Raw genomic sequence first — 23,940 nt, forward strand, 5'->3', positions numbered from 1 at the left:
GAAAAAAAAAGTAGAGAAACAACCAATTAGGATGTGAAAGCTTGCAAAGGTTTGAAAGAAACACTTCTCTCTGCAAATAACTTGGCCTGGTGATGTGTCTAAATTTGCAGCTCTTGAAATGTCCGTCAGTGGCCTCGCCGAGCATGTTGCACTCTAGTTGGCCCCTAAGCCACACTGGGATCGGTGGCACCAACCATGTTGCTTATTACAAGCTGCCTGGCTGGTTCAGAGATGCTTGTCTGCTGCCAGAGGGGCCCGGCATCAAGCAAAAGCAATTGCATTACCCCTCACTCCCACCCACTCTCCTCTCCCCGGCATCCGCCAGCCTCCAGCTTCCATCTGTATGACGGCTTGGAGCAGCCACACGAAAACAAAGCCCTGAGGCGCCTAGACAAGAGCTCCTGCAAGCCTGGCTGACTGCATGGGGCTTCACATTACGTCTCATTGAATACTTACTGTTGCACAAAGTCCTAGTATATATTTGTCTGTAAGCCCCAGCTGTGAATTACACAGGTAAAAACTGGGAACAGTCATTTCTTGCAGGGGAAATAAATGTAGATCCATTTGTATCAGATGAGCCAGACAGGCCGCCGATAGCTGGCGGGACTGGCACAAATTTGATGTGCTCACCCCGGGTTTCAACTCGGAGCGAAGCAATGCGTTATTGTGTTGTAAGAGGCTGAGGGTGCAGCTGTGAGAATTCCTTTAAACAGATGTTGAGCCTGTCCCGACCAATCAGACTGAGAGAAAACATTAAGAGAGGCAGGGAGAAACTGACGACATTCGATTTAATTAAAGCTGATAAATTTGGACTGGAGGAGACTTGAGATGTAACAGTGTTGGAAGGCTCGAACCTACGCGAGCGAACAGGCGCGTGCGTGGGAACCTCGCCGATGCGATCGCCTGGTTATGCATCGTTATTCAAGCATGTGCGTGTCCTTATCTTACATCTAACTGACTTTGCTGAGCTCTCACACACGGATGGATAATGAATGTGTGTTTTCAAAACGTCTGGTGGTTTGGAGACGGTGCCGTGTTTGGCTCTGTCTGGAATAATACATATTTATGTGGGAATTAATAGGCGGAATGTTTTAAAATACTCAAATGTAAAATGGCTTCTTCTAATAAAGCTTCTGAGGCTGCGGCGAGGGATGTGTCTGCGTTCCCCAGACAGATTTATGATTGCTGCACAGCAATAAATTTCAAATCTGTTTTTATTTCAGTTACTTTCATAGGGATCATTTCTGATATACTGTATCCAGCAGAAAATATGCTCATGAATACTCAAATTTAGAGCTTCACCCTTTTCTTTTTTAAGACCTTCCTCGAGCAGATACATTATTCTCGGGTTCTTCCTGTCGGGGTTGGATGTTTTCTTCTCACAAGTATCATCACAGGAAGATGATTTAACTAAATTGTAATCACAGTAGTGCACTGTGGTGCAACAGATCATAATGTTCTCTGGGCTAATTGTTAAATGAAAGTTAGTCTCCCCCTCCCAACCACCCAAGGTGAAAACACAATATTCTCTTATTACATGCCGACATGCAATACACAAGCACCTTGTTAGGCAGCAGGCTTTGGATTTGTAATGATGCAGTGCTCATTTGACAGTGCACTCACAAGCAATCCTGATGTATGCTTTCTGGCTCTTCTGGGTTCCGGTGGTGCTCCAGGCGACACACTGACACCAGTACTCATCAAGTCCGAAGATCTTCTCCACCTGCTGCCTGGTTATTTCGATTGTCACCTGCATGACTGGCAGCGCTGGAGAGCAAAAACCCAGAAGAGTCAAAATGTTAGACACAAGACAAGCCCGGCTTTGACAGCAGCAACGAGCTAAGAGGCCAGAAATACTTCTCAAAGGAAAAAATAAAAAAAGAACAAAAACAGAAACAAATGAGCTGAACTGATACCTTAAGTGCATTTTGTACCTTGAACTAAACCAGCAAAGTAAAAAAAGGAGAGGAAGAATAAACAAGCAGAGAACTATAATCATACATAAACAGAGTGCTTGTTAAATGAGAAGAGAGCCTCACAGCTATCCTTGGTGTAATTTGGAGGGCATGAATACAGCAACAGTTAGGAAGGAACAAGGAAGTGCTAAACAAGCACTCGACAAACAAAAATGCTCAACATAATCCACGTCTCTATTATTAAAACCAGGAGGAGGGACGAGTTCAGCATTTCCCCACAACCGTGTTGATATAAGTGACGCCGCTGGAACACGGGGCAAAAGTGGCTTTATTGCTTTTCTAGAGGAATGTAAACAGAAGCCTTCTTTAAACAAAGAAAAATTGGGACAAAATCCAACCCGCTAAACCGTCCAAACAACACAGCGTTGTTAGAGTCGTATCTTTTCTTTTTTCTTATATTTGAGAAGCAATCTTTCATTTCATTTTCTTTTGACCTTCTACTTGGGACTTGTAATCCATGGGTAATTCTTATATATTGAGCTGCGACCTTGATCCCTACCATGTGCCTTACTTTGTCTTCGCCCTGATAAAGAGACTGCCGTGTTTTCCTTGAGCTTCCAGCTTTCTCCCTCCCACCCCATCTTATCTGTTCTCTTTGTTGTCTTTTGGAGAGAGGCGTTCATACGAACACATTTTAGAGTCGCAGAGGACACATCCTGGAGACTAACAGGAGCCGCATACAAAGTGCACTATATTCAGATTTCAATGGAAAGCCACTTTCTAACTTCCATTCACACAAAAGCACTCTGACATACTCTTGATTTGACGGTGACAATCATTTCCAGCTCCAGACTGAACCTGACTGAAGTGAGGCGTGCTCCATTACGCCATCACGACTTCACAGCAAAGAGTATCCGAGCAAACCAGCAAAGCATAAATTGGGATTTTTTTTTGCTAAATAATTTGAGGCGTACTGCACATGACTGCACGAGCCCAGGCTGGCCCAATGATGACACGAGCTGTCGGCGAGAGGAGGAGGACGGGCTCCACCGCCGGAGGCCACACAGAGTGATAAGTAGCTGTGAGGGTCACTGGCAGACCGCCATGTATTAGTGTCTAAATGCGGCGGATTTTTTGCTATATGTGATCACAGTAAATGTGAGTCCATGTGCAGTGAATCCAGCCCCGAAGCACCACTCCGAGCATCAACAACACCTCGTGCTGTGTGCAACATTTCACCAACATGCTCGCTCGCAGTTAATTTAAAAAGTAGAGAAAGTGATCCTCTTATGTTTACTCTGCCTTTTTACAAAGCCTGCCAGAGACTGTCAAAAAAAGTTAGACTCAATTCCAACACGAGACTGGATTGAGAAATCCTCGTTTATTCTTTCTCGTTGTCTTTCTGAAGGTCCACTACCTCTATTAAGCATGTGTGTTTGTTCTCCGTGTGTGCAGCAAGAGTGTTCGGCGCAGGCTGAGAGAGCACCTAAAAGCTAAAGAAATGGCTAAAGTAACAAAATGGGCACTGCAGAGCATGAACAAATGGAGCATAAGAAACCTTCCTTCCTTCTGCAAATAAGCGGCATGGGGAAATTTGGCTTTTCCTCTTAAACACGTACACGTGTACGCAACAGCAGTAGCTTTAACTTTACATACATCACTTAAGGATTACGCTTATTTCAGCAGCTACATCTTATAGATTCCAAAGAAAAAAAAAATTAAGCACAGTACTAAATGAAATGTCAAACTCAGGAGAGCAGCGCTTCTTATTGGATGTATATTTACTTTTGCAGTAATGTGCAAATTCTATCTTGTATGCCAGAAAGCGCTTTGAGAAGGAGAAGTTGCACATTTTATTTTTGCTGGTGTACACAGCAAGTGTGTACTTGTTCTTTTGTGCATGTAAGTAATAAAATCTATGAAACGCACATTATATATGGGTGAGTACCTGCTGCAGAGCAAAAACTGGGGAAAAAAAAATTAATGTAAAGCATGCACTAAAACCTGAACATTAAACGAACGTTTATTTTGAGGAATCTGTACAGAAACATCTGATCGTCCTGACTTACATTGAGCTCACAGCAAGCAGTTTATGCGCGCAAGCTAGAAAAATATATTTAAATACATGAATTTGAAATTTGGTATAAAGTGATATTCAGTGCTCGGTATGGCTCAAATTACAGTAGCAATTCGTTTGATTAATGCAAACCTTCCTCCTTCTTTGAGCTAGGGGGTGAAAGGAATAAAGATCAGTATGGAGATGCAAAGCATGAACAATAGCAACCTGAGGTGAGAAATCCTAAGAAGAGCAATTTGAAGCTCTGCTTGCCAGGGTAATTGCATTCTGTTTCCTTATCTTTTCCTGTCTCCATAATTACCTGCTTTCTGTGTCTGACACCTTCCAGTAACACTGCTGTGAGTCACTCTGTCCAATTTCACTCCAATTAATAAGTAGGACAAAATAATCTCATCACTTTGAGGACAAAATGCGTCTGTAATTTTACAGCAGTTTATAACGATCGGACAGGCTGCTATTTACTGTTGTTTTCCCCAAAGTCTGCTCCATCAACACAGCTATGAGTAAAACAAAACTTTATGAAAATGACTCAGAGACGACTGACGGAGAAACCACATTATTGATTCCTAGAAAGCTGTCCTTCTGAAAGTGGAGCACCGCCACATTTATGACTCAATTATATTAATATTGATTTATAATAGTATGCTCGCCGCCTTCAAGGTGTTAGGAACGGAAAAGAGGAAATTTACACTTCCTTGCCTGAAAGTGTGCACTTAACATTCCTGTTAAATGATAATTAAAACATGGCACGATTCCTGCAGCCTTTGGTTTGATCTGCAGCCCATTTTCTAAATGAGCTCACATCCCAAACCTCAGTGAAATAAGTGAGAAAATTTTAAAGGGTGATTATGTGATTGACACAGTGTGAATCCAGTGCTGGATCCTTTCTACATTTTTGTAGAGCAGTGGGATAACTTACTAGGCCACATTTGAATACAATTTCTGGAAAGTACACTTCACTATTGTAACACTGCATGGGAATAAATTGGACTGGGAAAAACAGAAAAATAAAACATGAACACAAATGCCACCAGCAGTGGAGTCCTCTCCTGTGGTAATTAATATCACTTTTCACACCAACTACCCGCCTGACAAGCTTTAAAGCTGCAGAAACAAAGAAAAAGCATATGCACTCACTGGGCACATCATTAGGTGTACCTGTTCAAATACTTGTTATCAGCCAATCACATGGCAGCAACTCATTGCATTTAGGAATCTACTGGGATTTTCCCTGCAAAGATTTACAGAAATGATATCTTATTGGTCGGAGGAGAACGGCCACACAAGGTTATAAGAAGCTAACAGTAACTAAGACAACCACTTGTTACAACCAAAACATGCAGAAGAGCATATGAATCCACACCATGTTGAACCTTGAAGCAGATGGGCTACAGCAGCTGAAGACCACACTGGGGTCCACTCCTGTTAGCTAAGAACAGGAAACAGAGTCTGTAGTTCACACAGGGTCACCAAAATTGGAAAAGCATTGTGTGATCCGATGAGTTGGCAGGGACAGAATTTCTCATAACATCAATACACGGATCCATCCTGCCTTGTATCGAGTTTCAGGTTTGCACTTGTGGAGTAATTGTTCTGGGGACCATTTCTTGGCACACTTTGGGCCCCTTAGCGCCAACTGAGCATTGTTTAAACACCGCAGCCTACCAGAGTACTGTTGCTGATCATGTCCGTGCCTTTATGACCACAGTGTACACATTTTTTGATGACTGCTTCCAGCAGGGTAACGCACAAAGCTGTCACAATGCTCAAATCATCTCAAACTGGTTTCTTGAACATGACAATGAGATCACTGTACTGCAACGGCCTCCACACCTCCATGTCAATAGAGCACCTTTGGGAGATTCACAGCTGACAAATCCAGCATCTTGGTGAATCTATGCCACGAAGAATTAAGGCAGTGCTAAAGGCAAAAGGGGGTCCGACCCAGTAGTAGAAAGGTGCACTAACATATACAGGGTGTATCGTCATAAAGACTCATCCGACTTCAACGTGCTTTATTTCCATGGATGTTCACTAGTAACGATCGAAACACATACTGTCAGAAAGGGGGGATTCGTGAGTTCCACGTGGTTGCCAGTAGGTAGCTTAACAACAGCAGTGACTCCAGACATGCTTGCAAAGTATGGGACGAGTTTGACTATCGTATGGACAGATTTATCTATATCTCTATCGATTGATCAATAGATAGATATAAAAAAGAAGTACAGATAGCTCTTCATCTTAAACTTTTGGCTTCATATAAAATTTGAATTCTGCTAATCTTCTGCTTGATGCATTCACAAATCGTTTCACTACTTGTACTACTTTAAATGGCTCACAAGATATTCTCTGCATGATGAGCTGCATTTTTTTAAGGCGTGCAAATGGAGCCTGGTCTACCAGAAGTCTAGCTTGTTCTTAGAAAGCCTAAATAACAATATCCTTCTTGGAATTTTGTCAAGTGATCCTGAAAACAGACTGACTTGTGCCACCTGAATAAATTCTAAAGTTAATTTTAGCAAACTTGAATTATTAAACACTAAACCGACCCAATCAGAGCATCTTTGATAGCAAAGTGTTGTTCCTTGGTAATTATTTAAATTCAAATTTAAACACATAACAACTGTAAAATAATCATTTGTACATTTGTAGATTTACCTGAAATACATGCAGGGAAGAGTACTGTGCCCTTTTTAGCAGAGTCGCACACACAGGGTGCTTACAAACTCAATTTAAAATAATTTAATAGGGCAATGTAATGCTGCCAGTGAGGCAAAACCCAGAGGGGGAAAAAGTCAGCAAATCATACTGCTGCTGCTGCTTCTGAGCTGTTGAAGGTGCACAGTATTAACTCAAGCCTCAAACAGACCGTTAGCGGTGTTTGAAGAGATTTTAGTGCCCAAATCAAACTTAAACATAAAAATATGAGGAGACAAATTGGATTTTGAAAATTATCCAATTTCCCAAAGAAAATTGCATCCTTATTTCCCCGTGATTTCGTTTACCTGAACACAAACAATTATGGTAATCAACAATTTTTGTGTAAAGCAGAGAGTGGGAGAGAGAGAGAGGATGCTTTTATCCAAAAAGAAGGATTGGGAAAAGTATCAAGGCCACGGGCTCGGGCTCGGAGACAAATAAAGCAAACAAAAACCCCCAACCCCAAACAAAAAACACACATGGCTCTGCCTTGAGAAGGCCTGAGTTTAAAAAAAAAAATGAAATGGAAGAAATAAAAAAGACTGAAGCAAATGCAGAGTGGTTCAGTTCATGAATAAACTGACCTTACTATTGTATGATGGAGTCTTCAGGCAACAGAGTACAATACAAGCTATTACTAGATCCACTGGCACACACACACAGACACGCACACAGGCCACATCCAGAATTACTGTATTGTGTTTTTATTTTAATCTGCAACGAAGACAAGATTATTTACACATGCACTCCATTCAAATGTGCAAGGAGTGTAACGATGAACAAAAGGGACGGGGTCACACTGTGAGAGCACAGACATCTTTCTCTGCGTGTGTGTGTAGGTAGGATGAATCTCCCCCTGAGCCAACAGGGGCTCAACACACACAGGGTAAACATCATTGGACTCAATCCCGGGTGAGTCGATATTGGGCTTGTCTGAGTGCAGGACTTTATTTTTCTCTCCCTCACTCTTGTTTTCGCAGTCTCTGACCTCAATTCCATAGGGGTCATTTGCTTATCAAAGGCAAGGACTGGAACTTGCAGGTCCTGAGTGGGCGCTCATTGTGACCAAGGAAATTCAATTAGGCAGCATCCCTACAGTGTGTGTGGGTGGGATTCATCAGTGGATATAGGAGGATTAGGGTTGGGTGACTCTACATCAGGGGAATGCACCATTTCAAGGGAGAGAGTTCACAATGGTTGATGGGAGGCACCACAGATGAACGCTTTTAAGAATGCACTGTCTGCACATCCCGGCAACCGGTCAAAGCCATACTCTAAGGGTTTTATTTCCTCCTGTGGTTCTTCTTTGTACCAAATGGCATCAGTGTCATCAACGGCACCACAAGTGTCCAAAGCTTCCTTTTACGAAACCAACAATGTGCTCTTCCGCTGGCCAATTTACCTCTCCTACATGAAAGAAGTCCAGACATCAAGCTAGGCTGGCAAAAAAGACAACTTTGGAGCTCACTAAACAGCCTGTCAAAATCAATCCAAAAGCACAGTCACCTACCAACCTATACAGTATTTACAGCTGCAACCCCATGTCACTGAACCAAGGGCACAACTGCCTTATCCAGTCTTCAAACTTCCATTATCATGTAAAGCAGCCCAGTGATGAGTGGGCCACGTTAGGTGACGACGAGAGCTTAAAATGGCAGGTGGTGCCATAAGCGTGCCTCTCCTGACAAGGATAACGTGGCCTTCCGAATAAAGCATGATTCTATTAAAGAGCAGGACAGACGGGAACAGCTGGGGGAGGGGATAAGGAAGCGGGGAGCTTGGTTCACAAGGAATACACTAGGACCTTCCATTCAGGGATGTTGGTGAGGTTGCGACTCGAGTCAGTGGGACAGTGTTCTGGGTCAAGGCTCTGCCTCCGGTTATGACCAGCTTTTCAAGAGCTTCTTTTGATTGAGCTGTCCATTTTTCACAATGAATGCATGCTGCAAGGCCTCTGCTGATGCTCTGAATGTCGTTACAGATTATTCATGGCTGACAAACAGGCAAGCAGGTAGTGCTCCAATCAATCCGGCTAGGTTGAGTCCAATGCCACTCCAAGGAGACTCAGGTGGAAATCTGACAGCAGAGGGGGAAGAGTACAGGACGCAGGATGAAAGACAGATAATATAATACAAATAATAATAATTGTTATCTGAAGGTTACCTTCATTTATGAAGATAATATTTCCGGATAATTAGTTTAATGATTTTGCAAATCCACGGTTCAAGTCATAACATTTTTTTTTAAATTTTTTTGTTAAAAAAACAAAAGAGAAAAAAAAAGATTTTAGCAAATGATTGGATTACGAAGAAAATAACCTCCATTACTTTGATGTAATTCCAGGTTACTCTTTATCTGAAGGACCTTTAAACACGATGGCTTTCATCAGACTGAAAAGCTTTAACCAAGGATTAACCACAGCGTCACATGGTTAATTAGCAAAGGCAACATGAGTGTATGGCTAATTAGTTACAAAGAAATTTCATATATTTCACAACCTTCATTTACTAAAAGTGTTTTAATAGAGAACAGACTGACGTTTGGTTAAACTGTGAATTTCTCAGTTGTTCTCCTGACTGAAGTTTGGTAGGGTGACCATATTTTGATTTCCAAAAAAAGAGGACACTTGGCCCAGTCATGAAGAACTTTAATAATACTGTTTGCTTAAAGAAATTTTTAACATATTAAACGATGCCTTCTCTGTGCGGTTAACGAATGGTGAAATAAAAAAAATGTCATATAGGCTTTTACAAGTCAACAAGTGCAAAATAATAACTCAAAACCCTCTGAAATTAAATTATGGTAAAGAAATAAGGCCTCATCTGTATAAGAAAAATTACCAGTACCGGGACGGTACGAGGGAAATTTCTTTTGCAGTCCGTCTGAAAGGCTGCACTTGCGCTTTGGCATCTTTTAAACCAGCGGTCCCCAACCTTTTTTGTGCCACGGACCTGTTTATGCCCGACAATATTTTCATGGACAGGCCTTTAAGGTGTCGCGGATAAATACAACAAAATAAAACTAGTACCGGTACCGAAAAAAAGCAAATTTATTCATAACACACGTGAAAAGACCCAGGAAAATCGAGTAAACGATAAAAACGATAACAAAATAACGCTGAAAACCGATAAAAACCCTGAAAACTATACATTTCACACCTGAGCCTCAACTCTCGCGGCCCGGTACCAAACGACTCACGGACCGGTACCGGTCCGAGGCCCGGGGGTTGGGGACCGCTGTTTTAAACATCATCAGGTGCGCTGCATCTAGGGTTGCCAACTCCCTGAAAAATAAATAAGGGACACCTCGTGGCCAGGGCCGGGCAACCCAGTTGTCTTCACCCTTCCCAGTGTGGTAGCTCTTTTTTTTGTGTGTGAAATTATTTTTTAACCATTTGACTTGAATTTGATTTAAGCAGATGCATATTCTTTGTGATATGACCATATGGGAAACAAATGATCATTTAGCCATTTATTTTTAGCTCAAAATAACAACATTAACACGATAAAACAGGTCTCTTTCTTAAACAGAAGCCTGTCATGCTTAACTTTTGAGAATATAAGTAAATCTTTCTTTAAAAGAACTCTGTCCTGCTTAACTTAAAATTATATAAATTAATAGAAAACAATAGAACAAAATCATTCTTGTAACAGTGCACATTTAGTGCATTTAGTACAATTGGCTTCAGTTGAGGTATTATTTCAGCTTTTCTAATGCTAATCAGCTGCTCCTGTTTGTAAACCCGCTTGTTCCCATGAGCTTAACTCATCATCATTATTCATCTATGTATTACTTTTATGCATTAGTCATCTATTTGTTGTAATCATCTATCCTTGCAGTTGTTTATTACACAAAATAAATTATATTATCACACTTCTGGCCACATAGCGCTGATATTCACTGCACATGCCCATATTAACCTTAACCAGAGGGTTTAAAAAAACAAACCAGTGTTTACATACCATATCTGCTTCTGCCGTGGCCTGGTGGACAAGAAATTGGTTAAGGGTTTCCCGACCTTTCACGCCCCTCATGTTCTTCATGTGCCCACCATTAGAAGCATGCCTATGGAAAAAGTGCGCCGACACACAGTGCAGTGCGCTTTATAGATGTTATCGTGCACTTTTCCAGCCAGGTGTTTTCCTTTTCCCATTCCTCCCTGTACTTTTGCAGCCTTTTTTTTTTTTTCTTTCTCTGAGCGAACAAACATTGCTGCTCTAATTCTGGGCTTACACTGTGCGATTTTTGGCCCATTTTGAGCCGATTTTTGAGTCATGCGACCGATTTGGTGATCGGCCCAATTTTGGCCTTCATCGTGCATTGTGTAGTATACGTGGGGTAACGAGAAGCGATTAACACCTCGAGCAGCTCCCGATCATCAATCGCTGGTGAGGGTGTCACCGCAGCTGCTCACACTGCTCACGCGCAAACACGTAAACGTCGGTGAAAAAGACGGTGCAGCACAGCAGTGCAGCGTGTGATCTGGACACAAGCGATGGAGGCACAACTTGTAGAACTTTGGAAAGCTCATCCGAGCCTTTTCGATGTGGCATCACAAAATTATCACGACCACAACAACCGTGAAAATAGTTGGATTTACACTGCTGCTCAATCACAGCTGCCTGATCATGTTTTTCATTAGCAGTTTAGCAAAGTTGATGGTGGTGGTGTGTGTGTGTGTGTGTGTGTGTGTGTGTGTGTGTGTGTGTGTGTGTGTGTGTGTGTGTGTGTGTGTGTGTGTGTGTGTGTGTGTGTGTGTGAGTGAGTGAGAGACAGAGAGAGCGAGCGACAGAATTTCTGTTATAACCTTCATTTTATGGAGGCACAGTGTGAGCACTCAGGTCGCATCAGAGCATCGGGCGGTATAGTGTGAGACCCTGCATCGTGACCTACAAACTTCTAACCCCTGTGAGTCGATCGTGCAGTTTGAAAATCGCACAGTGTATGTCCAGCTTTAGGTGTACTGTCGTCCGAGACTTGCACCGCAATGTCTGCGTTTGTTTCCCTGTTGGCCATGCTTCTTGTTGTGGTCATCTGTTGTCTTCCGGTATTTTCTCTGTAAGCGACCTTTCCTCGACCAATGCGGTAATCTGAATTGTCATACTCGAATTGTCATAAGTGTGCTGTCAGCTCATTGGTCACAAAGCAGGAGAGGGGCTGGGAATTATGTTTTCCAACAAAGCGTTAATTCCATTAACATTTATAGACTACTTTTGATTATCACTGTATTACGGGACAAAGTGCGTCCCTTATTAGCTCAATACCGGACGTGTACTTTTGTTTCTAAATACGGGACGATTCCGTTTTTTAAGGGATGGTTGGCAACCCTAGCTGCATCCCATCTGTGAGGCAGAGCCACAGTCACATGCCGCAGGGGGATGACATCACACATACGGGTGCTCTTGGCCTCTGTAGGCCCATAGAAAAACCCGCACATTTTAATCAATCTCCAAAATCCCCCCGGACAGAACGTGAAAAGTAGGCATGTCCGGGGAAAAGAGGACAGTTGGTCACCCTAAAGTTTGGTCTGTTTACAGCAGCATCCTGCCATGTGATTACATTTGTCCCTAACCATCAGAAACCCTCACATTAACTTTTATCGAGTGGGAAAAAAGTTAGCGTTCATCCTCCAGCTTCACTGTGCTAATGTGTTTTTAATATGCTAACCATAGCTGTGTAGCTAGCCACCACGTCGTAGCACATCATTATATACCAGCTAGCCCAACTTCAGTAACCCTACAAACGTCACTGCTGTTTAGTTTTTTTGTCTTCATTTATGTTGAAAGTGTTAGCAGAGCTGTACATTTTATTTTTTTCAGTCAGAACATGGTATATTATGTTTGGGTGGAAACTAGCGAGCTAACTTCCTGCTAACTTCTAACTCAGTTGAATTATATAAATTCTGTTTTCGAGGATGCCTGGATGTTAAACTTAATTGTTACACCTGGTGGAGCAGCCACACTGACCATTTTATTAAAGAATTTAGACAGTTTGTAACTCTCAGTGATGCCGCAGTGTTCGTTCGACGTTGGGACCTGAAGCATAGCTTGGACCCGGAAACGGCTAATGATGTCAGACTTAAAGACTGGATAGCATGCACAAAAATAATAAGTGGAATGCAGCCATTCTTAATATACATGCTTTCTTTACTTATGTAGAGAGCTTAAGGGATGCCCGTCCCCCATTAAATTGAGGGACCATAATCATGTTGGAGTGGCCCGTTTATTACTGCTGTCTGCATAACATTTAAAGAATCATAAACTTCAACTAAACATGCTAAAAAAAATAATAGAAAAAAGTGTTTACAAATATAACACAATTTTTCATGAAATGAATATCTGCAATTTCCTCCATCTCATTTTTCCCTTTTCAGACGATCCAATCAAACCTTTCAATAAAATGAAAACAGAATTAAATTCCCTTTCCACACAGTGATATTGACTTCAATCTTTAAATATAGTAGATAGACAAGAAAACAGTGTGATAATGGATTATTTCTTCAAGTTGCCATGTTCCCTCTTTTACCCCCATGTGCAAATCTCCTGCCAGAGAGGGAGGCAGGCACTGCTCCCTTTACAGAAATCAAAAACAGACTGAGTTTAAGTCATTAAATATGTGAAAGTAACTGTGCTTTGTAATGTGTTTTACAGCATCACGGACCGCAAGCTCTAACTTGTGACTGATGCATTGAATGACAGCCAGGTTATGGCTGATCTTTTCACACAGAGCGTGGCTGCTTCTCTCCATCAGCCCGTGACAGCAGCTGTGCCATCCTCTGCAAAGCCAACAACCCTGTCCATAACATTTGTTCACAGAATTGTGCATAGCAACACTTTTTAACTGTACGATGTCACAGACAGCAGCTCCAGTGCATAACTGCAGTTCATCAAGTTAAAATAAGAAGCTTCAGATCTCACCTTTGTGGGTAATTCTGATCTTGGTGATAAGGCTTTGATTATCACTTTTAAATGAATCCTTTTAATTTCTATTTTATTTAGTTAGTGGTAGTTTTCACGTTGAAACAGTTGCTTGGTTGCATGATGGAAAGTTGGATTGGCATGCAATCTATGCAGTGTCATCAACTGTCATGGGATCGGGAGTGCTGAAAGTGAAAGTTAATTTCTGATATTACTGTCGTTTGTTTTGTACATTGAGTCAAGGGGCATTGGAACAGTCCATCCACAAGGGGCATAGAAATAATTTAGCAGAGGAGGGTATAGAGGGGGAAATCATCGCACCCCGATTGAGCTACACCATTACAATTTGCCAAATCCCCTCAGTGTCCCATCACGTTTCCACTAGTAATGTAATAAAAGCTCAACAGCAGTAGCCTAACAGCAGGTCAGGTCCCTTACTATGACACCAGACTGCAGTTATTAGTATTGTGTATTCTGTCTGGTTACAAAACTATTACACCACTTAAGATAATTCTTCCTCATGTGTCCTTTTCCATTGTTAACTTGCAATCAAACACAATAAAAATGATTACTTGGAATGCTAAGGCGAGACGGCTTAATTAGATTCAAACCAATTACTTTTTAAACAAAATTTCACATTTAAAAAAAAAATCCAAAAAAGATCTGCAGAGCAGGCCACAGCACAATGGGAAGAAGATGACATTTTTGAGTGAAAATGATTTGAGCTCACCAGTAATGAATAATCATGTACACACTCTGTATTCCCCAGGAGAGCGAGATCTTCACAATGCAAGAAAAACCCCCCAAAAAATCCCAACGTCCACCGCCATATTCGTCAGTGACACAACACTACGCTAAGTGCACACACATTCTCACAAGAATGCAGAGTGCAGAATAAATGACGCTCAAGTTGTTTTTAGTTGCACAGGTGTTCACGGGTTTAGAACGTGATAATGATTTACAAAAACTTCAGAATAGCTCTTCTCTGCACCCGAGCAAAGACATCAAAAACCAGACATTAAAATCGAGTTTCCATTAATGTATTTCACATTTTTATCTGGTTGCTAGCTACCGTACAAAAGCCAGAACTGATTACATCAAATGGACATTAATTCAAAGCAATGGATTTTCCTATTTACACTGTCCCTCCATAATTAGTTTGCCTAACCTTTCTTAATCGTGTACACACACACTGCACAGAGGCAGTGCCGTGATTTACCACCGTGCCCTTACCAAAGTGCCCTTTTTGTAATTACTCTCCATCCAATATCCTAACCCCCGATGATTGGCAAGAGCAAAATGTTCCTGATGCCACAGTCTTCTGGCTGGGAGTGACTGGGACCTGCTCCTTTATCTCCCACATACACCTTGTCCTACTGCGAATGAGAACACGTCGGAGGTGAAGGCCCTGAGCACTTTGCTTCTGCTTCCATTACATTTTGCAGAGTGGGAGGATCTGATAGAAGCTTACCCACATGAAAGCCGTGATAATTTGCTCGGGCTAACATGTTTCTCTCCCCCTTGTCTGACATGGCCTTGGGCGCTGAAGTAAATAAGGAAAGCTGCTTCAGGTAAAGCCAGCCTAGCTCCCATCTGGTTGCTGAGTGCTCTGCGCCATACAAATTACATTAAGACTTCCTCCTCCCTCCTGACGATCTTTTGGTCCCTCTCGGGCCTTTGGCCAGCAGTGTTGTTTCAGTTAGAAGGCAGGAGTTTTTGGTAATCCAATGAAGGTGTGTAGGCGAATGTAAATACTGAGCACAACATCCAGCGTTCAGTAAACAGCCTGGGGAAAAGCAGAGGCTAAAAGTCTTTCTACCTAATTCCATTTCTTTCTACATTTTATTTTTCCTTGAAAGAACTACCAAGATTATAATTTGTATTAATATCAACTTATAGCTTTTGCAGATGATGACTCAGAATGTAGCTTCATTAAACATAAATATTATTTACAGTTCTATAAAAACTGCAAATGAAAATCTATGTGGAAGTCACATTTTACTGACACTCATGATCATCAGAAACAGACACAAAGTTACACACACAGTTTTTCTATAATTACTAGAGACAAAGATAACAGTCAGTCGTGTCTTTCACAGTTTCCTGTTTGTGAGCAAAACTCTTGTGGGAGTCCAAAAGTTTTAGAACACAAAGGGGAGAGCTGTCTGTATAAAAAGCTTATACACACACACTCACCAACCACAGGAAGTACACCTTCCTAGTACTGGGTTGGACCCATTTTTGCCTTCAGTACTGCTGTAAGTCTTCACGGCATTGAACAAGGTGCTGGAAATGTTCCTCAGAGATTTTGGTCAATATTGACATGACAGCATCGCACAGCTGCTGCAGATTTATTGATTTAACATCCATGATGTGACTCTACTGTTCCACCACATCCCAAAGGTACTCTATTGGATTAAGATCTGGTGACTGTCAAGGCCATTTGAGCACAATGAACTCATTGTTTTGTTCAAAACCAGTTTGAGACTATTTGAGCTTTGTGACATGATGTGCTTTCCAGCTGGTAGCATTTATCAGAAATCAGTACTCACCAGGTCAGGCAACTTTTTCCAATTTTCCAATCTGTTTTCTAATTTTGATGAGCCTGTACAAATTGTAGCTTCAGTTTCCTGTTCTTAGCTTACAGGTGTGAGGCCTGATGTGGTCTTCTGCAGCTGTAGCCCATCTGCTTCAAGGTTTGAAGTGTTGTGTGCTCTTTTGCATCAGTTTCCATCAAATGCCTGATTGCTTTCAATCAGCTTGAAGCATTCATCCCTGCTCAATGGATATTTCGTCTTTTTTTAAGCCCTAGAGATGGTTTTGTAGCTCAACAGCCATTCTATATAGCGTTCCTTCCTTATTCTGATCGGTTTGCCCATGTCTACATTCCTAAATGCATGGATGTAATGGATGGATTTGCATTCTCAGGCAAAAAAGACAAATTCAGGACTGAGAAATCTGACAGGAATTATAGGAAAAACTCCTAATAACAACAGTTGCAATTCCACTTAAAATTCACATTATATACTACAGATGTGGCATCAGACATTTAAACAGAACCATATTATTAATTTACACATGACGGTTTCTCTTTATCTTTGTGCCAGTAATGGAGCCAAAAGCTGAATAATGACAGTTTTGGTGACATTAAAAAAAGGCTGTCAGGCAGGAAAATTCTCTGGTGAATACCAAGTAATTTATTCAGTAATTAAAAGTGGTTAATTATTTGGAAAAAAGAAGGGAAAACAGCACTGAATGTGCAACATAATCCTTTAGAAACTGTAAATATCTTAGCAATGACATTTGATTAAAATCACAAACTCAATTCTGGTCCTGGCCAAATGTTCACATATGGCAATCAGCTAAGTCGAGACAAAAGCCAGAGTGCACTGTGCTCTTAAGAAATGATACATTAACCATTTATTATTATATCACATCTGGCATGAAATCCAGGAGTGAAGCACTGGGGAAAACACTGGAGAGTGAGTGTCAACATTGTGCCATGTTGGATATACATAACTGTCACAGAATCAATTTTGCCTCAAGACGTATGGTACAAATAATAGCCTCAACTCTTACTAACCTTTCTCCGTGTTACAAGAGCACCAGAGAACAGCAGCTGAAATAGGATGTGTGAGGGAGCCTCACAGCAATGAAAACAACAGGGGGTAAGGGTTCACCTTCTCTCAAGAGGAATGGGGAAGGAACTGAGAATGCAGAAAACAAAAGTCCACCAAAGGCCTTCTTCTTACGGTTCCTTCAGGGGTCTTCACAGCGGATCACCTGCCTCGATCTCAGTCACACCAACTCTCTGCATATCGTCCACTATATCCACGAATCCATGAGTTCTGGATTGGGGTCTTCAGTAGTCATAAAATATAATACAAAAAAATAAGAACAATCATATGCATCAAGATATACATCAGTCAATAGGGTTACAACGATGGGCCGTGTGACTTCAGGACAATTCTTGTCTCAGGTTGGAGGCAAATAGAGACAAAGAGACCAAAGGTGTAACCAGGGACTGGTACAGAGTAGGGCTGCCACAAACGATTATTTTGATAGTCGACTAGTCACCGATTATTTTTGCGATTAGTTGACTAATCAGATCATGCATCCATCTGCTCTTATATGACTATCATTAGCTTACAGCTTTAAGTGTTTAAGATATGTGCTAACTAAAAATAAAGACAAGATGACAGTTTATTAAATTTTAATGAAATTTGCAGATTGTTTCGGTGAAGTTTAATAAACTCCTTGCTATCTAAAATATAACGGGACACCGGAGTATATTCTCGAGCATCTCAGGCTTCTGATAATCAGTTGTCTGCTTGACGTTTATTTAGCTGTGTAAAAACTATAACTTTAATTTCAGCCAAACAGATTTATTCAGGAACAAATAAAAAAGGCCAAACAATAACATTTTTAAAGTTATCTAAGTGACTCATATATCATGTTTAACCTGAGTAGCGAAAGACAGCGGTGGGTTTGAAAACGATTTGCTGGGAGTCCGGTGCTCTCACGGGCTCTAGTGAGCCTTGCCCTCAGCTAGCTATCGAGCTAGTGGGTAACAGACGCCTCCGAAAACGTCGGAGCGCTTTTGTGGTGTCTTGATAAACTGAGCAGATATTTGAGGTTTACACAGCTACATTCTCGCCTGAAAATATGTTAAACGTTTATTTTGTGACCCAGAAAGAATAATAAGAGTAATATTAAAACTAACTAGCTGCCGCCATTGTTGGAAACTGAGCTGAGCTACTTCTTCTTTGCGGTTTAACGGCAGCTGGCATCCTTGTACATGCAGTGCTGCCATCTTCTGTTTCAGTCCGTTATTACACTCTTAAATTGTACTGCTTATTCCTGCGTCTTTTGGGATCTTACAAAGCTTCAAACGACGCGTCGACTATTAAATCAGTCGTCGACAATTTTGATAGTTGACGTAATCGTGACTAGTCGACTAATCGTGGCAGCCCTAGTACAGAGCTGTACAGACCTAAATACCAACCCTTCTGCTGCATTACAGCGTGTCCACCACCAGAAGCAGACTTCCACTGGTCTGCTCCACACCTAACCTATTTGAAATTTTATTTATTTAGGTTTTATGCACTTTTAAGAGTTCTTGGTGTTTTGCCCTTTTTTGTGGGGAAAAATGGGGAGGTGGTAAAAAAAAGTCTGAGCATATATTTCCTGTCGTGAGAGAAATGGAAGCTCCGACTTAAACCTGGAAACTGTTCACAGCCTCAGTGTGTAATCTGTTTAAATCCCCTCCAACTACCACAGCGGTCACATGATGCTGAACTTACAAGGCTCTCATTCCAACACGAAGCGCGTTGTTGAGTCCACAATCAAGTATAATGCGACACATGAGGGGATGAAGCGCTGCAGACCGAGCACGGACTGAGCCTTTAAATATTGATTTCTTTGTTCGAAACCAACTGCTTTAATTATTAATGCTGCGGATGCAAGAAAGAGAATTGTGGACTTTATAAATAACCTGACGCTGAAAAAGAAAAAAAAAAAAAAAACTGGGGTGAAAACACAGAGTGGACCTCCTGAGCCTTGTTTAATACCAGAGGTAGCAGATGTTATGAAGGTGGTGTTGGGATAATATGCAGACATGAAGCACAGATGCACAAAACAACCGAAGCGAACCAAATGTTAAGGAGGAAGTGATGGGCCGTCTTGCAAGACATTTTTTTCCTCCTCCCAATTTATGAACAAATAATTTAAATAATTCTCTAAATAATAAAGTAATTGGCTTTTGACTGCTCTTTAAATACACGTGGCTCCGAAATCTCTCGAAAGACGCAGGAAGAGAAAAACCATCTTCAGAAGAAAAAACGCTAAAACAACACAAATGAATTATTCATTTGAATCACATAAAATCCTCAAGATTGCTTCCTGATGGCTCCCAGACTGGGACGTCTGCTCCTGTTGTTGTCAGCATGCCTCATTGAACACCTGCTTCAATGCAAAGGTTTCCTCAGGTTCCTCAGACGCTCTTTTTCAGCATTCCCCTTTTTGTCCCGTGTCGTGTGGTCAGCACGCTGACCGCAAACACAGAGTCTAGAAGTGTTACACGTGGGCAGGAAAACGCTGACTGCAGACTCCAGTTTTTATTTCCCGAAACGCGAGGGAGAAAACGTTTGCCTGCTTGTTTTTCACTCTGTCACCCACCCGACCCAAAGTCCAACAGCCTCTATAAAAAGTACACAATACACACTAGACAGATTTAGATGTCTTTGCTTGTAAAAGCACCATCCCACCTCCATTGAAATACCTATTTGTGACACTTTCTTTCTCCTCTCCCACTCATATTTTACGCAGCACTTCATGACAAAATTGAAGCTATTCTTCTTCCCCTCGCTGCACAAAACAGTCCTTTCACTACGGCACCACTATCCCATACCCAGGACACCCCGCAGCTTTTAGTTTAAAAAGGAGAAAAGCTGCGACTTGATGTTTGTTTGAGGACTGTGTAAAATACCTATAGTGAAAGTCTCCTCGGGGCCAAGCACACAAAGCATTAACTTCCCAGCCACCGAGTTTCTCTGCCTATCAAAAATCTCTGAGGACTATTTAGCTGTCAAGCTCCCTCACTACACCTGCAGCTCCACTATTTTTAAATGAATCTGAGCAAAGCAGATGTTGATTGACACTGCAAACTCCCACTCTGTCTCCCTCTGTCAGCATAACACTAGCTCTTTTCCTTTTCCAAAGGATGCAGAGGTAAGTTGAGAGATAAAATTACATTACAGTAGCAAAAATAAATATATAAATGCGAAGCTTTACTGCCGAACACCAAACCACCGGGTCACGGATGGAGTTTACCAGCTCCTCTCTGTCCAGTTCTGAGGTACATTATGGAATCTAAGCACATTTGCAACTTTGGCCTCTATTTGCTTGGCACAAGGGAAGTGCGAGTGGTCTGGGTAATGCATGTGCTGCAGCATACAAAGCACATTTTATCCAGATGTCTTGGTTAGGGCAGGGAAAGCTCAGAAGTAGTTAAGAAGGATCCAAGCCAATATTTCCATTTACCTCTCAGAACCTAGCTGCTTTCCACAAAGGTACTGAGAGCCTTTGAAAATGTATTTTAAATGCCTTTTCTTAAGCATTCAGAGAACTAAAATACTTAACACACACACACCCAGACCAAGAGAAAATATCCAGCAGTGCATTTCCATTTCAAAATGAGGAACTGACCACAACAAGAGATTTCTCTTTTAAAAATAACAAAAAAAACCAAAACAAAAACTCCACGCACAAATGCGAGCTTGAAGGACTGTATTAATAACATGTCTATCTTTACCAGACGGCATAAATAAATAACTTTAACGGCTCTAAAAAGAACGAAGCACTAAGACTGCTGAATGCATTCCAACTTCCACCAAGGGCACAGCTTTTGTGAGACTGACAAATGCAAAATTACTTTAGAGAAAGCATGGCGCTGAGCTGACGTGGGATATGTTTTGGTGGGAGGACAAAGGCTGTGCGTGTGGGAGATAGGAACAGTGGTGTTGTTGTTTGACAAATGGTAATTATCTTTTTTTTTCCACTTTTGTTCCACTAATTGCAGTTAATTTTGAAATTTATTATTCCTACATGTCAAGACCAACTTCAAAAGATACAGACCCAACCAAATTTGAAACTTAAGAACCCCCCTCCACCCCCAACTACTACTTACACAAAGTTGGAGAGTGCGGCCCCTGTAGAGCTGGGCGATATATCGAGTTTTTAAAACATCGATATATTTTTATACGAGATATAAGATGTGACAATATCCTTTATATCGATATAGTCTATGTTACGTTATAATTATAGTTGTGGAGCCGCAAGTTTGCCTCTCTTTCGTCCACTTTTGTCTCTACGCAACGTTACTCCGCCTCGCCTTCACTGAAGACAACTCCCCCTCCTCCCCCATCGCTTCACATGCAGGCAGCGACAAGACGGACACGGCAAATCTCCGTTAACGAGTTACTGCGCATCGCCCCATGCGTGGGGCTGGACGGCGTCAACGTGCTAACGAGCTAAACATGCTAATGAGCTAACAGCGCTAACCCTAAAATCCTTTCATTCTCTCAAAAGTTGATAGCGCGCCTTATGTATGAATTCTGGTTGTGCTTGATGGCCGCGAACTGATTTTATGTGGTACACGGCGCTCAGCAATCTGTCAAAAATGTTTGAGTACGACTAGGGTTGCAAAATTCCTGGAATTTTCAAAGATGGAATCTTTCCATGGGAATTAACGGGAATTTATGGGAATAAACGGGAATTAATGGGAATTTATGGGAATAAAGTGGGAATTTTCAAAATTGAAGGTTGGCTGTTCTTAGGGAACTTAAATATAGTTGAGGAAAGTATATTTTAGCATAATATTGACAAAAACAAACAAATGCAATTCAAATACACTTGAATATCCATGCCATTCCTTAATCACATGTACAGAGCACAAGCTTGCTGCATGGCTATTGAGACCACCTACTGGCACTGTGCATGCCTCCATCATATGTACACATGGACCACACTTTTGAGCCTGAAGGACAAAGAGTATTAAAGGCACACATTTGAGCCTGTGGACTTAACAAGTGAGGTAAGTTTTGATGATATTATGGGAAAATATATTCATTAAATGTTTAAATTGTGAATATCACATAAAATGTATTAATCTGGTAGATAGCAATCTGATAAGATGCTAAATAAAATGCTAGCATCTGATAAGATGCTAAATAAAATGCTAGCATCTGATAAGATGCTAAATAAAATGCTAGCATCTGTTAGATGCTAAATAAAATGCTAGCATCTGTTAGATGCTAAATAAGCCATAGCTAGTATAACATAAAGAAGATGCTAGCTTCCTCATTTGGTTGTTTTGTTTTGAAGATCATTCCAGTTGTTTAGCTAGCCTTACTATTTATATCTGTTTATTATCATATTGCAATTGTATTATTACGATCTCTTGCATTGCATTAGCATTTTTACAAGCTCTTGTTTTATTTTACAGAAAAATGCCACGTGCACTATCTGATGTGTGGAGACATTTTACACCAGCTAATGTACAAGGGAAATCTGTATATATGTGTAAGTATTGTGATAAGACGTACGTGAAGAATGCCACAAAAATGCAGCAGCACATTGCAAAGTGCAAAAAAATTCCTCAAGGCCCAACACATGCAGCAGCCAGGAGTTCCACTCAAGGGGAAAATGAATCTGTTTCAGCTGTATCAGAGTCAGATACCCACTCATCAGCTCCTGGTCCCTCTGGCATCAGAGGATTCTTTGATTTTATGGATGACACTAGCCAGAAAAACGCAGATGAGTGTTTCGCTCGTGCAATCTATGCAACTGGCTCACCCCTGATGCTGACATCCAATGTGTACTGGAAGAGATTTTTGAATGTTCTCCGACCAGCATACATTCCCCCAACCAGACATGCATTGTCTACTCATCTACTGGATGAAGAGTTCAGTCGAGTTCAAGCAAAGGTGAAACAGACCATTGACCAAGCTGACTGTATTTCAGTCATCTCTGATGGATGGTCCAATATCAGGGGACAAGGAATTATTAACTACATAATCACCACTCCTCAGCCTGTGTTCTACAAGAGTGTAGACACAAAGGAAAACAGACACACAGGCCAATACATTGCAGATGAGCTAAAAGTGATCATCAATGACCTTGGACCAGATAAGGTTTTTGCACTGGTCACTGACAATGCAGCCAACATGAAGGTTGCCTGGGCACATGTGGAGGAGACCTACCCTCATATAACTACTATTGGCTGTGCAGCCCATACACTAAACCTTCTCCTAAAAGACATAATGGCACTAAAAACAATGGACACTCTGAATAAGAGAGTGAAGCAAGTTCTGAAATATGTTAAAGGCAAACAAGTAACTTCCGCTACATTTCTGTCAAAGCAAAAGGAAAAGAACAAGAGTACTACACTGAAGCTTCCCAGCATAACGCGATGGGGTGGTGTTGTTATCATGTTTGACAGCCTTCTGGAGGGAAAGGAGTCTCTGCAAGAGATGGCCATATCCCAGTCTGTAGGCATCGACAGTGACATCAAGAAGGTCATCTTGGATGATGTGTTCTGGGAAAGAGTATCTAGCAGTCAGAAAATCCTCAAACCTATTGCAGCAGCAATAGCGAAGATAGAGGGGGATGGTGCCATCTTGTCAGATGTCCAGTGCCTTTTTGCAGAACTCAAAGAAGAAATCCAGACAATTCTGCCCACTTCCCTACTACTGAAAGCAGAGGAAACGGCTGTGGTCAAGTCATTGGAACAGCGGAGGGAGTTCTGCATGAAGCCAGTGCATGCAGCAGC

General features: G+C 41.5%; 1 protein-coding gene across 3 annotated transcripts in view; it reads right to left on the minus strand.

Moving 5' to 3' along the window:
• unc5a (unc-5 netrin receptor A) overlaps window positions 1-23,940 on the minus strand; it is a 160,569-nt gene that overhangs the window by 48,789 nt on the left and 87,840 nt on the right. For all 3 annotated transcript variants that reach the window (XM_085421966.1, XM_085421961.1, XM_085421955.1), the window contains exon 3: window positions 1,624-1,767. In XM_085421966.1, the coding sequence (XP_085278092.1) occupies window positions 1,624-1,767 (144 nt within the window). The remainder of the gene's footprint in view (window positions 1-1,623; window positions 1,768-23,940) is intronic.

The sequence above is a fragment of the Rhamphochromis longiceps genome, linkage group LG2, assembly GCF_057381845.1.
Source record: "Rhamphochromis longiceps isolate RC_006_pf linkage group LG2, R_longiceps_female_GT1.1, whole genome shotgun sequence".
Taxonomy (NCBI): domain Eukaryota; kingdom Metazoa; phylum Chordata; class Actinopteri; order Cichliformes; family Cichlidae; genus Rhamphochromis; species Rhamphochromis longiceps.